The sequence below is a fragment of the Trachurus japonicus genome, chromosome 24 (genome assembly GCF_045865225.1).
Source record: "Trachurus japonicus isolate A0001 chromosome 24, Traja_1.0".
NCBI lineage: Eukaryota > Metazoa > Chordata > Actinopteri > Carangiformes > Carangidae > Trachurus > Trachurus japonicus.
The window spans coordinates 12836147-12851280 of NC_140930.1; the positions used below are offsets into that span (position 1 = coordinate 12836147).

A 15134-nucleotide genomic window follows, 5' to 3' on the forward strand; every position below is an offset into this window, starting at 1 on the left:
ACCTTTTTATGTATGGTATATCACGACAAACCAATACAAATCAATGGCCTTAAAGTGTCATTTACACAAACCATCTCCCTTCATTTCCTTTGCCCAAATGATAAGGTATTGGTTAGTGTCCCGAAAAATCCAGAAAAAGTGCCCTTTCTCTGGTCTTCACAGATACATATTGAAATAACTAAAAACAGACCCCCGCTGGCAGCCCAAAGTTCACCATTGCCTATAATCTTGGATAAAACAAAGACCATATTGATCAATTTGCCGTTGTTATAGTCTTACTGGTAGCTAAATCAAAAGTTAGTATTCAATGTGGCACTAGTAAACCTTAAGAGTCATTAAGCAAGGGTTTGCTGTCCTGGAAAACTGAATCTGCTTATTTTAAACTGCCTGTTGGATATTTTATGTGTAAAATTAGGACATTTTGGTCTGAGGGGAGCACTAGAATACAACTGTCCAAAAGGCAAACAGTATATCTATTATATATTTAAACACAGACATAACACTTTCCACTATGCTGGGATATACAGCCACGTGATCATTTTAATAAATCCATCACCCACCACCTTTTAAAATGAGCTGCATTGGTAGTATCTTTTTTCCTTGAAGCTAGTAGAAGAATAAATTGAATACAAATACTGTCAGTGTGAAAATCCCAACTTCTAAAAGCAACTAATTTGACAGCAGATGGGAAAGATTTTAAATGTGGCTTGTCCACATTTCTAGCAATTATAACATCACCTAAAAGCAGCATTGATTTGTGGTGGTTTGAAGAACAAAGCTGTTATGTTGGTCATAACCTGCCTTGCTGCATGCCAGCATCTTTAATAAAAAAAAAAAAGACAGACTACTGTGTGCTAATTTGTATTCCCCTCTCTTCGCTTAAAGAAAATGTTAGAATGGTTAAAGCAAGAGGGTGAATCACTACTAATACCAATGAATTTGAACAGAACTGTAATATTAAAACATAACAAATAAAAACAAACCAAATGAATCATTTTATGGATCTTGTAAAAGGCTTTTGCACATCTCAATTAAGATGTGTTCCAGTTGTGTAGATGAGATTTTAAATGGAACATTTACTCTTGTGTTTCACTCTGTTCAAATGCAGTAGATATTGCACAAAAATGCCAGTGTGCTAACACAGGGCTGAGATATGGGACAGTAGTCAACAGTCGTCTGTCTGTCTGACAGTTGTTCGCTTAACTTAGTTTGCATTTGACATAATCCTTAAAAATCAGACAGGTGTAAATGAAAACATTTACATGAAAACATTTACATGTATTAACCATTTACATGTATTAACCATACTTAGTGAATATGACGTCATCTTCTGATATTGTATGATATATACTTATGATATCTCATTTTAACAAGTGAAAAATGTTAATGAGTCAGACAAAATGTATGAAAAATTGTATAACAACACATAAAAAATGTATAATAAAGCGGTTCCCTACCAGACCTACCGTACTCTCTACGCCCCCCAGCTAAGCTACGGCCGCCTAAAATTGGGGGAAAAAAGGAAAAGGAAAAGGAAAAAAAAAAACAAACAAAAAAAACAAAACAAATAAATAAAAAACAAAACAAAAAATATGATAGCTTAGAAGAAAAGCAAGACATACTGAGAGGGTTAAAGTGGAAGACACTGTACCAGACCCATGCTGTGAATTTGCAGTGTGTTAAAGTGTGCAACTATTTACTACGGATGCAAAAAATACTATTTGCTACAAGTCAGTTTCATCTTTGCATGCCAGTGTAAAGCTATGACCCCCATTTTGCCATTTAAATTACCATAAACATAAACATCATAAACATTTTAATCCATTGTTTTATATCAATTTATGAAAAATACATAAGGCCAATAAAAGTTGTAAATGAAAGTTCACAAGAAACACCACAATAAGCGAAATAAAATGAGAACAAAATAATCACATACGGGTTTCATTCATTTAACAAAATAAGCATAAACTAACAAATGCAGGCTAAACTATGGTTTTTAAAAGGATGCTTTTTAACCTTGACAAAATCTAATTCACTAAACAATGCAGTCTGAGATCCCTGAAAATTGCAACATGACTGATGCAAAACAGAGTGGCATGTTTTCTCCAAGAAACCTTGACTCAATGCAGGAAAATAACACATGGGTAGAAAAGGATTTATATTCAAGCAGTGTTACAGGTTCAGGCAAGATCAGATTCCATCCAAAAAACTTTGTCCTCAACTGGACATCACAGAGTTGGCACAGTTGTTGCATCAGATCTCTGGATGACAAAATGTAAACAAAAACTCATGGGGTAACTGACTACATACTTTGACATATTAGATAGACAATTCAGAATTTCTTACAAATAATTATATATTTCATTACACAAAATATGATTACATGGTTAAAAAATAATTGTTAATGTAATTTGTTTCTTCTTCAGTATATTTTTAAATGTATAGCTTTTATGAATATATTTTAAAATAATATTTAGATCGCTATCTGTATTTTTGCTACATTTCAACTTCTCTTAAGGGAAGAGTAATTTCTTTGGGCTAAATGATGAAATGATAATGAAACACTGGATTAAACCTATTTATAGCATGGATGCGTTCCCTGGCATCAATCAGTCACTAGTTTGCAGTTCAATTGGATATAAATCAAGGGTAACTTTAAGCATTTGTACAGCATATCCAATTATATTATCACAGGCTTTGTTTTCTAATTTTGCTGTAGTCAGTAAATAAATGTTCAATGAGTGTTACACTTATGATTTCTTTGTGTATGATGTCAAAGCACACAAATGCTACTACACAGCAGGAATCTCAGGAATCTCACCAACATACTCTCGGTTTTAACTATAAGCTCAAATGATAGGAATGGGAATGCAACACCTGTTTTTTAGACAACCCCGTGTGTTGCCTATGGCTCATGCAAAAATAACAAAAATAAAAGTTGTTTTTTTTTAATAAAGAGCCGCCAGTATTTTCTGAGAACATCATTCCATTCCTGACATTGATGACTTGCATGAAGACTTAACATAAACACCTAATATCTATAACTGCAAATATTTAGATGACATAAAAATACAACAAAGAACAAAGGACTTGCATAGAATGAATGAATGTAGATTGGAGACATCATGGTTGGCCAGTCTTCAGCACCTTTAAATTACTTTGCATTCCCCAAATAATGGGAATACATGTAAGCAAGGAATGCCATTGCAATCCCCTCGTAATCATTCAAAAAGAGAAAATATGAATACAAGCCTTTCCAAAAAGATTTTTTTCACATATGCTATGTATTTATATATTAAAATGATTATAGGCTAAATGTTGTCACAGTCATATGCCTTTCACTGAAATAATTTATGATTTATGCTCACCTAGCCTTTGGCTGGTCTGTAATGAACAAGTCAATGTTATTTTTATGGTGTTTAACACGATAATAAGTAAGTTAGAAGCTTTTTAAAAAACGTTATTCTCTATTGCAAATAGTGGAGAATGGTGATAATACATTTGAGCTTATTCCTTAACATTGTACCAAACCCTCAAGTTCAGTGTGATGGAGTTGCTGTCAAAAATTACCAGCACATCATGCCTTTTTATAGTGTTCTTCTGTAACACATTAGATTATCAAGGCAAATGAGTGATTTAGCAAGGAATTTCAGCTCAGGTTTAATGAATTACTGTCACAGGTGTGTGAGGTGGAGCCCCTGCAATAATTGAAAAGGAAATGTCTGCCTTTTTTCTTTTGTGGCTTTAATTTTGATCTCACCTATAGTACAACCCTTTTATAAATATCATCTTTTCAAAATGACACTTTTTTCTGCAAGAATTGTCTTTTGGTCGTGCAAAGGGGGAAGTAGATCCGCTCTCTTTACAAAGTGAAAGATGTGGCCTCTCCTTTACTAAAAGTCCTTTTTCAAGGTTCACATTTCAGTCAGACATCTGAAACGTACAGGCGTCCCATGGTCCTGTACTGCAGTGATCATCCAGAGATAAGTGCTGTCAAACTTGAAGATGTTTGTTGTTGGCCTCAGTTCCATGGGCCTCATTATTAACTTTGGTACGCCATGTTTGTACAATGGGAAAATGGAGTGGATGAATGGTTCTGGGGAATGCCAGTAGCTAATGAGCAACTATTATTTTATGAGTAACAGACAAAATGAGTAATTGGCCAGATATAGCAGATGATTGAGGGCTCCCACCCATTAAGGTTTGACAGGAGCCCAGCTAAGCCATCACTAGTGAGGCGGTGTTAGTACATTCAGTGGTACTGTACTGCACCTCTGGGGACACGTCGGAGAGGTAGAGGCCCTCAGCGGCTCTGATTGTCTACTTATAGGGACCAATGTTTCTCTGTTATCTTTCAGCAGTGATGCACCACCTGGACATGAGAAATTGCTAGAGAAATGGGGCATTTAAAAAATGAATATGGTAGAATTTTGTCAGAATCTCTAAAGATAATCTACCAAAATTGTTCCAAATCAGTATTTGTTGGACTTTATTTTTCTAAAATAAATGTGGTTGAACAATTGAGAACCTCCAGTCACCACTGCACAAAAACAAGAGGCGAAACACTGGTATAAACTACCAACTTCCTTATGAGGTGCACAAACAGCTGGATGATGAACACTGTGAAATCGATGGAGGCAGACCTCAAAGACCGGAAAAAGTGCAGTGTTTGGTTTAGAACCACAACGACTACTTTTACCCCTCTCAGTGCTGTCAACACAGTATGTTTATAACTGCAAACAGTACAAGTATTGAATATAAGTTTCTTTATATACAAAATGGTACATTTATATACATACAGAGTTTGAACATGAATGCAGTTTGTGCAGGAATGAATTTGAAGCCAATACATTCATACTTCATGATCAGTGTGATTCCACTTTACTGTCCCCTCTCCACGTGTTGTTAGACTTAAAATCCAGTCAGAAATGATTAGTCGTAAACAATTTTAGCTAGGGACTAAGTCCATAAAGCCTAGAGACAGTGTCATCCATACAATATTCCAGTAAATTAGGCTTTTTCAAATTTCATAGGTCTTGTTATTGGTTGCTCTTAGTAATTATCTAGTAATTGTTTTCTGGTGTTCATTAAATTATTACAGTTGTCTCTTACTGCTCTGTGGTCTACAAGATCACCATTGAGAAAACATTTGTAAGTTGGAAATTTTCAGAATGCCCATTTCAACTGGAACTGGCTACAAAATGGATGAAGGCCAAGGCAGAGGAATGCTTTGATTAGAATAACTAAAAAGTAAATAATATATCAATATATTCATAAATAATGTATTCATCTTTAATGCATTCATTAAAAAACTAGGGTTATAAAGATATTCACAGTATTTTTTCAGTATACTCAGGTGCTTAAGAGAATGTTTCTACATGAAGAGAAACTGGAATGAACATGAACTTGAGCTATTCAAATTCATGTGCAGAAACAGACCAACTTACACCTCACCTCGCAATGGCTGATTATTGAATTTTATCACTCAATCACCCTCAGATTTCCAATCATATTTACTATAATTGACTTGTCCTCTAAAGGTTGGGTATTAAAGACAGTGGAGGGAAGATAATGCTGCACTTGTTGGCACTTAAGGATCTGAACATCAGCCACGTTCTGTCTCACATTCTTATGTCTCCTCATTCTGATGTAAAACATAATCATTCTCATTTATTTCATGGCTAAGCAAGACACTTGTTTAAAAGATTGCTTGAACAACACTGTAACCTGTTCAAGTGATGACAGACTCCGTGTCTGCATAGAGTAAAGGGACATCTAACAACAGCACTTCCCTGCCTTTCTTGGTAAATGTCAGGTTTTTACCCTGGCTTCCTCGTCTCATTTTACAGTATGTGTAGAATGGGAATGATTAGAATGACATAGACAGATATGACATGGGCCCACTGGTGTACTTTCTGCTCCACAGTTCTAGACTGGCGCTTCTGTGACCACCTGTGTGACCACTCGAGTCCGGCTGCTTATGGACCTTTTGCCTTTTGATGATCTCCCAAGGGAAGTCCTCTATTGGAAGTGGGCTGGCAGGGCTGCCTGACCCCTCTGGCGTACTTTCGGGTGTTCCCTCTATAATTTCAATTCGGGGTGGGTCCATCAGATCCATTATGCTGAAGGGTGCTGGCTCTGGTTGGCACATCACTGACTTGTCCTGCGTATTCTGTCGGACAGACCAACTTGAGCCTGCTTGAATTCCTATGGACACTCTGTCATCCGTTTGCGTGGTGCTGTCACTGCAAGGCTCCCGGCACAAAGTCCACATATTGTAGCACTGAGTAAAGTTGAAGAAATTGCTGTTGAAAGTCTTCAGTTCCCCACAGACATCCCTACGCAGCTCCGCCAGTTCATAGCGCATTGCTGAGATTTCATCCTTCCACTGCAGATTGAAGGCAGCAACCATGTTAGCAGACTCCTTGAAGGCCTGAATGGCCTGAGGAACTGGAGGCTCAGCTATGGGTGAGGCAGAAGGGACCCTGTATGAAGGTGGGGATGCCGGTGGGACCGAGATGGCTGTTACGGTGGAGCTAGTACTGTGCTGGCTGCGAGCAGCAGCAGTCTCTCTCTCCAGCCTTTCCAGCTCAGCATAGGCAGAGGAGCTAGCACCGTCATCATCCTCTATCATGTCGTCATTTAGTAAAGAGGTCCCATCCACAACATCATATCCCTCTGGAAGAAAAATTTGAATATGCAAACAGAAGGACATTCAAAGTGAAAGGAACAGCTGGAGTGCAATTTGATTTGGACTCTGAACTAAAGAATAAACACATATCTATGGAAAACATACAGTATGTGAGTGGTAACGAATTCGAAATATCCAAGATCAGACCTGATAATTTACTATTTGGTTGTAAATGCATAAATTAGGGATGGGCAACCACCATATTCTGGTGTGTTGTATATTTGCACTAGAGTTGTATAAAACCAAGAGGCAACTGAGTAGTGATATAATCATACATTTACAAATGTGAAGAAACCATCCATTCATGCTTATTAAGTATATTGTTACTGAACATCTTTGAGAAGTTTCTTATCATTGTTGAACTTTACTGTATGTGACGTTCAAGTATAACATTTTTTTAAAAAATCCAAAATTGTGTAGAGGGTCAGCTCTGAGTAATACATGCTACTGCTTGAGCCACTACAGAATACTTTTTTTTTAAATAGGTTATTGAGTCAAACCTAGCTTTGTGATGATTGACATTAAACTCACATACTGTAGGCTTTTCGTGTTTCATATGTTTTTACACTGCCTTCTCAGTCATCTCGAGGCTTCTTTCCATCTTTTCACTGCACAGCATAGCAAAGAGTGGAATTAAACATGAAATACATCATACGTCATTATCAAACGATGAATCCATTTTCTGAGAGCCCTTTTCTCAAAACATATCCAAATGTTTTCCAGTGACTTGAAATTTGTGCCATTTTGTGCAAAAGAAAAGATGTAAAGGGAGTAGAGAAATCACAACCCACTGGGCCAAGAAGCAAATATGAACCCTATTGAACATATCAGGTCCAAGGTGGCTGATTAGACCATATGGAGTAAGTAACCCAATGAGGGGAGGGGTCACTCCCCCCTTCAGGGCTGCACCAGGGAGAGGCTGCAATCCCACAGTCAAAGACAGCTGACAAACTCAATGCCAAGGGTTAGACTTTGCCACATGTGGCCTTTTTAAAAGAAGTCAAATTTTCATGGAAAGAAAAAATAAACTTCACACATGTACAGCAGATAGGTGCTGCTCTCACACATGATTGGAGACAGTGGCAATGTGATAACATTCATTACTATTTTATGGTTGCGATATGAAAACATTCTGAAGAGTTTGGGAAGTACATCTCTCAAACATTTACACTTACAATGTGGTCTAAGAACACTTAAAATAGAGACATGGTAAAACAACTCACAAAAGCCAGCATTACATTCATCATAAACAGTATTAAGTTGTAGAATTTTTAGAAAAATCTGAGTTATCTGAGGTTTTGTGAGTTGTTTTGAATCGTGTTTGCTATTACTATAACATAATGAGATATTTCTACCATCTATGGATATAAACTTTATATATCTCTTATTTATACTGAGAAGGCAGTGCAAAAACACACATATACATAGATATATGTATGCGTGTCAACATTAAAATACCTGCAACAATCATCATTGATGCCTCCAGTTGTTCTTTCCCCCTGGTTATCCTTCAAGAGATGGATGGTCAAATGGAGAGGGGTTTGCTGCTCGTCTGCCCTATGGAGCATCATGGGATCCCTTCCCCACTCAAGGGCCCACTAGCCTCACATGGGGTTTGGTTCATAAGCCGCTTACAATTCAATTATTAACTTCAATTGTTATTAATTAGTATTATACTAACATAAAAACATGATTCCAGGAATCAATATCTTTCTTAGACAAGATAGCCTGGAAACGATACTTTATCTAATTTTAAGGCCACTATTCCCTCAGAACACGGCAAAGAGTACATCAAAGGAGAAATAATATTTACAGTATGGCTTGACTGGGAGTTGACAGTACTGTATAACTAATCACCATCCAAGGAACCCTTCTTCTGGGTTGTTATAACCTTATCTGACATATTATAATTAAAGCACCATGCCAATCTTCAAAATACAACTTCACAACATATTGTACAGTCAACTGCTTGTTTTAGCCCATACAGAGCTGACAGATTAGGAGCAGAGAGCTAAATGAATAGAGTTCAGCAAATAAGACGGTGGGATTGGAGAACACTCCTTTATCCTCAGTACTTCTGTCACATCGAAGAAATTGTAGATGGAAACCCAATTGAAGATGAGAGGATTCAAAAAACAAAAGTCCAGATTGAACAAGAAAACAAAGCCCACAAAATGAGTAAAAGTGCAAATGTCTCCAATATTAAATTGACAGAGATGTATACAAAAACAATAAAAATTCAGGTCATAATATTTTAAAATGCACATAATTCAAGAAGTGTTTCAATAGGGTTCATAGCTTTACTCTTGCAGGCAAACACCAAATGCACTTAGTGAGGGAGTTACTTCAAATAATCTGCTTGCACAAAGAACCTGAAATGCTAATTTTAGGGATATATTTCTGGCATTGTGTCACACAAAACCTTCAAATCCTTGTATGTTGTATTTAGTTAGTACTGTAGAACAGTACAGTAGTATAAAAAACTCTTGACTTTAGTCAGTGAAAACTCAAAGTTTAGATCCACTGTCATACACAATGGCACTGGTCACCAATAAAATTATGTTTGCTCAATTGGAAACTTTTTTTTTACGATGACAATGACTTTCAAAAAAACTCTCAAAAGTTACTGAAACCACTGCTCACAAGGTTGAGGTTCATGCAACATAATACAACAATACTGCAAAGGGTTAAGGTTGTACTTGTGCAAATTTTGGGAGTATACAACAGTGGACAGTTCCTTTGTGCAACCAGCATGTGTGAACATGTATTCTAGTCTCTAGAACTTGTTGACTTACCTTCCATTGTTTAAAAGATTTTTGCTTGTTTGTTTGTTTTTTCCTAATCTTATGAGGTCAATTACAAGGTCGATTGCAAGCATAGGCTAATGTGTTGGTGCAACAGAGCAGGGGGAGGACAGGCGGAGGGCTTGTCCTGTGTATCCTCTCAACACAAATATGTCAGAAACCTGCCGCTCCCCTACCCCTGGCCCGTTTTGGACTTCACCCCTTCCTAAGTAACTCGCACGCTTTGCACAACACATATATATATAACACCACAGTTTAACATGCTCAGGGTAGGGCCTATTCCTCTTAGGCATGCCATGTGATGTGGCTGTGCTGTGTTGTGATACTGTGTGCTGTGAGCGTGTGCTGCCTTCAGTGTTTAAGATGCAACCCTCCCACCCTTAATCCTAAACTACAGCAACACCACAAGTGGCCAACCAGAAGCTTGGCTAATGATGCATGAATCGTGCAAAGTAACACACAAGCAAATCCATCTAAACAATTGGGAGTATGCAGAGGCAAAAACAAACACAGACACACCATAGCTTCCAAAGAAAATAACTGGAATCATTCAGCCCGGCATCTCTGAAGCTCAAGGGTTCCCCACTGTACATATGTAGGTATGTCAAGTTTGTGCGCATGTATAGGATGTATGAGGATATGTTGTCTAAGCCCTCTCTCATTTAGGGGGGGAATAGTTTTACCTGTTGTGGATCTGAGAGTTGAAGTGACAGTGGAGGATGTCATTGAAGGCAAGCAGTCGTCATCTTGGGAATAACCAGCCTGAATTGCACGGAGGTAACTGTGGCTTCGAGTGCGGAACGAACCAGGCAGGTCCAAGGCCTCCATGGCCTGGGATTCTACTTCACTAAAAACGGACTCGCAAACTGACTCAAACTGGCCATTGATCTCAGTCTCACTCACCTGAGAGACAAAAACAGGAATAGCAGTCCTTAATTTTTCCTCTTCCTTTCTCTTTCTCACTTTGATTCTTCCCCTTTGCACAGCAAATATGAAGGAGTGTTAGCATAAGGAAATGCCACTGTCACTTCCGACCTTAAACTGAATAAATGTCAAGATCAAATGAGAAAAAGGGCAGATTACAACAAAAACAAGCAGAAAGATATTCAGTTTGTATTATAAAGCATTCCATTTACCACAAACCCCAAAACAAAGACATACTGTGTTGTATTCTGTATTACTACATGGAAAGTAGGAAAAATGCACAGTCTAAGAAGAAGTTCTTCTAGCCACTACAAGATGAATTCATTTGTGGACGTCAAGGAGCTATCTACCCAGTTCTATTCTGTTCTTTCTTGTCCTGTCCTCTTCACAGATCCTATTCACAGTCTAAAGGTATGTTCACACTGGGCAAATTTTGGCCTCGCTTCACTCACACAAGTTTGACCGCAAGAGTATTTGTGTTTGCTTGCGCGAGTACGAACAAATGCGTATATTCACCCAAAAAGGAGATTTGTCGGAAAACCAGACGCTGTCATGTCTGGGTTAATAATGTCATCTGGGGGTGCACACAGTTAATGGCATTTCACCACATTGTCCAGGAGCTGTGTCGGGGTGACGGCCGCTCCCAGCGCTACTTCAGGCACAGTTTGATGATCTGTTAGGTAGGACCAGTCTCTAGACAGGACAAAAACTACAAGCACTTCATTTCAGCTACGTACTGTATATCCACCTGCCTCCGGTGAGTGGCAGTTTTTGGTGTGTGAAATTCAATAAATATATCTACTGATGTCCAGTGTCAGGAGATTCTCAAGGCTATCCACACAGTGCCATGCAATATTTTGCCGGAGTTGAATAGTTTGAACTTGCGTGAAAATGCTAATGAAGCTAAATCTGCCGCACTTGTGTATTCAAATCTTCACATTGACTTTGTACTTAATCTCGTTGCGCGAAAAATTCGCCTCACGCCTGGTGTGAACGTACCATAAACTGTATAATTTTGGTAATAACACATTATGTATGCTTATGTATACCCAACAAAGTTGGTGTAAAGCAGAAAATTACATTAACATAATCTTGCCCTTTTCTTATGACTTCACTGTTTCTAAATTATGTTACTGAAGAGAGCAAAATATCACAATTACATTTTTCTAAAGTTATCATCATCATTATTATTATTAAGCACCAACAGGAGTAAGCTGATTGTATAACTGCTCTTTTGGACAAAATCTCACTTCCTATAAAATCTTCCTCCTTTGTTTTGCTTTGTTGCTAGTTGTCACAAATCTCCTTACTCATGTTGTGCTACCATGGTAGCACAAAAACACACTTGCACTATTGATCCACCTAAATAGTTTAATAGCAGGCTATAAAAACTGAAGATAACTGAAACGGCAGGTGAGTGATGTGAGGTTAAACATTACGTTAGGGTTAGGGCACTACTCTACCGCTACTACCTCTCAACATTAACTTGTCGTTAAAGAAAAATAAGCTCAGTTGACCAAAACAAACTTCTGCATAAAACCTTGTTTTCTAGCTAACTACCTGGTATGACATTACGACACGAGGGTAATGAATCATTTATCATAGCCTAGTCCAACCATCCTTTGGCCAAAGCAGGGTACAGATTGTCTGATGTAAAACTTATATCTTAGTTTCTTAATTGTGTACAATTTCACAAACAAGCAAACTGTCAAAAAAGCAACCCCTTCCAGTTCAATGGCACAAATTGGTTATTTCTATCGACTTCAGTTAAGACAGCAAAGGCTATGACAATGAACAATCAACTGAGCTTCAATATGGACAACTGTGGATGATTTATGACTCTGTAATGCCCTCACATGTAAAAAGTACTACATAAGAATTGGTACAGTATGACATGAGTTGTGTTTAATTTCTTGTGTCTGTGCGATGCATGTGTTTAAGACTCACCTGGCTGACGCAGCTAGCCTGACTGAGGGTGCTGACGGCGCGCATGTAGCTCTGGTTGCGAGATCGGAAGGGTGGGGGATGAAAGGTGGTGGCAGGGTCCAGCGTGACACTATGGTGGGGCCGCATATCTCTCGTGGTTTGCAAGTGGTAGCCCTGGCTGAACAGGGGCAGGGGCAGGGGTGGACACAAGGGCATAATTCAAAAGCCACACATGGAACAACACGGCATAATACTGGTTAGCACCTATGACCATAGTGTATCTTCTTTTTGGTTCATGATGGGATATTGCTGTCGAAAATGAATGATTTTAATCATCATCTTCTCACAACACGTCTGTACAATTGGGATCAACACAGCAATATTTTGATGACTTCAGTTATTAGCATCTCTAGCTGTCCTATAAAAAAACAGTGTCTTTTATTCAAAAGCTACAGAGAGAATGTGTATGAGTTTCCTCTGGTTCTTATTAGAGAAACAATGAGAGCTAGGAGCTGTATTAATAACAGATTATTACATGCTCCACTTGAAGCTAAAAACAAGAGGGCTGATTTGTTTGTCTACAAAAGCAGAAGTGATCAGAACCTCCGCTGAGATGATGATGGTCACAAAAATAGCACTGAGCACTGACTGGCAGTAGGGATGATGGATGCATGACGCTTCCCCCGGTTCACAGAATTTGGCTATATCTGAAAGCCACATGGCTCAAAAACAAACAGCCACTGGGGAAGAGACACATGTCACGGAGAGATGATTAGGAAATTATTATGTAAAGATGGAGCCCTGCAAGCAGTCGAAGTTGTTTTTAAAAAAGCTGTGAAGAATCCATTGATCTACCATATATTTATTCCTACAATAAAGAAAGGCAGTTAACACACAAAATCTATTGCAGAAACTACAGCCACTATGAAAAACAAAGTATTTCTGTGTATAAGTAATAGAGTTAAAACTTAATCATTAAACACATTGTACCTTTTACCTGTCAGTATTTTCCTCAATCCAGTAAGCCGATTAAAGCCTACTCCCTTGTGTCTGACATCATACAAATGTGACAGTTTTGCTCAGGACATGTCAACAACGCTGTGATAAGACGAGGGACATTGCCTGTATAAGATGTTGGGCAAATATTGAACTAACAGATGAAAAAGGTCACAAACACAAAACCCACAGCTACTGAAACGCTCAGCACAGCACTATTTAACTGCTCTCATATACTGAACACTTAGTCAATGCGGTTCCAGAGCATGTTCATAACTTCATAAAAAAAAAGAAGCAATTATAACACAGCTCTAAATAACAGCTGAATACAAATCAGATGGGCATAAATCCATGTAAGATTAAATACCAAAAACAGATCCTTTAATTTTGTTGCCAAGCTACTTTTCTTAGAATCACCAAAAAGTGTTAAAATTCTCCAAATCTCTCCGGAATAGCAGCTGAGCAGAAATCAGCATCAGCAAGCAACACTTTTACTTGACAGCATGTAAACAAAGCAGTGAATCAGTGTTGAATAGTTGGGATTTATAGAAACAAAAAGGCCGAAGCTTTGAATTAAAAAGTCTGTTGATGGCAAGGTTTACAAATTTACAAAGCAATTTGAATGTTCCTGTAGTTTCAATACAGTGGTCCTACTGCAGTCCTGACAAGCACTGTCACAACTCACTTAAATTAAAGGTGCTGATCAAAGGCTTGTAAAATACTGATGTAGCTCTGGCAGTGTTACAAGTTTCCATCTGTACTGAAGCTTGAGAAAGCACCTGAGCCAACCACCTACATGACTACTCTGCCACCATAATAATTTGAGTTTGTGTTCATGGTGTTGGTGCAACACTACGAACCTTAACCGTAACCATTTGTTCTGACCTCACTGTAGAATGTATGTACAATTTACCACGACTTTTGTCAATTAATGAAGATGCAGTTCCTGTCATTATAAGACACACCAACAAAATCTATGCGTGCCACCAATTTCTGATGATATATTTTAAAGAATGCGGGTTTCCTGAGGTACATTTCTCAACTGAAATTGAAATCAACATATAGCTTTAGCATGGATATATTGAGCTAAGCAGCCAGGCCTACCTTTGGGAGTCTAAATGGGATCTTTGCATGGCTGATTTGAGGACAAGAGCATCAGGCCGAATGGCCTTCTGTGGGGAGGTTTTAGGGCTGGCGTCGGAGTCACCACTTTCGTCATCCACCTCTCCCATAGCTTTGACATAGCTACTGCTGCGCATCCTCCGACATGGGATCTCTTCATCCTTGTCGCCTGGGTATCCACTCCATTCATCTTGGGGCACCTGTGGGAGATAATGCACCCGTAGTAATTACTACATGCACACGATAACCATAAGGTTGCATTACTCTTAAGATGTTACTTGTTTAGTTGAGCCAGTGTCTGTGGTGCCTTGTTAAAGGATGTAGTGCAGCTCAGAGAAAATATCAGGCTTGTACAGTGAGCTACACCAGAGATATTATTTGCAAGTACAATGGGACCCAATTAGCCAAATGAGTGTGAGAACTGTATCACACAAGTAGTGGGATAAGCGCTGGCTGGTATTTCCCTAAACAGAAAATTAAGTTGATTCACATCCCAGGTTTCAAGGTTACAGCCTGGACTGTCAAATTAACCAAACACAGCGCTTAACCTCGGTCTACCCACAAGATACAGATGGGTTGGCTTTCTCTGTGGTTCGTTCCTGTCTCTAACCATGAATAGGCACTTTCTTTTAATGTTGAAATGAATAACATTAACGTGAACATTAATGCAG

The 15134-nt window shown here is 38.4% G+C and overlaps 1 protein-coding gene across 3 annotated transcripts in view; it reads right to left on the minus strand.

The window, feature by feature from the left end:
* Positions 1–15134, minus strand: part of dlgap2b (discs, large (Drosophila) homolog-associated protein 2b) — a 101957-nt gene that overhangs the window by 21138 nt on the left and 65685 nt on the right. For 2 of the 3 annotated variants that reach the window (XM_085770056.1, XM_085770057.1), the window contains 4 exons: positions 14446–14663; positions 12367–12523; positions 10179–10398; positions 1781–6678 (listed from right to left, as the gene is read on the minus strand). In XM_085770056.1, the coding sequence (XP_085626182.1) occupies positions 5870–6678; positions 10179–10398; positions 12367–12523; positions 14446–14663 (1404 nt within the window). In that variant the 3' untranslated portion in view covers positions 1781–5869. Of the gene's footprint in view, positions 1–1466; positions 1503–1780; positions 6679–10178; positions 10399–12366; positions 12524–14445; positions 14664–15134 lie in introns of those variants that run through there. The other variant, XM_085770058.1, reaches the window with a different exon arrangement.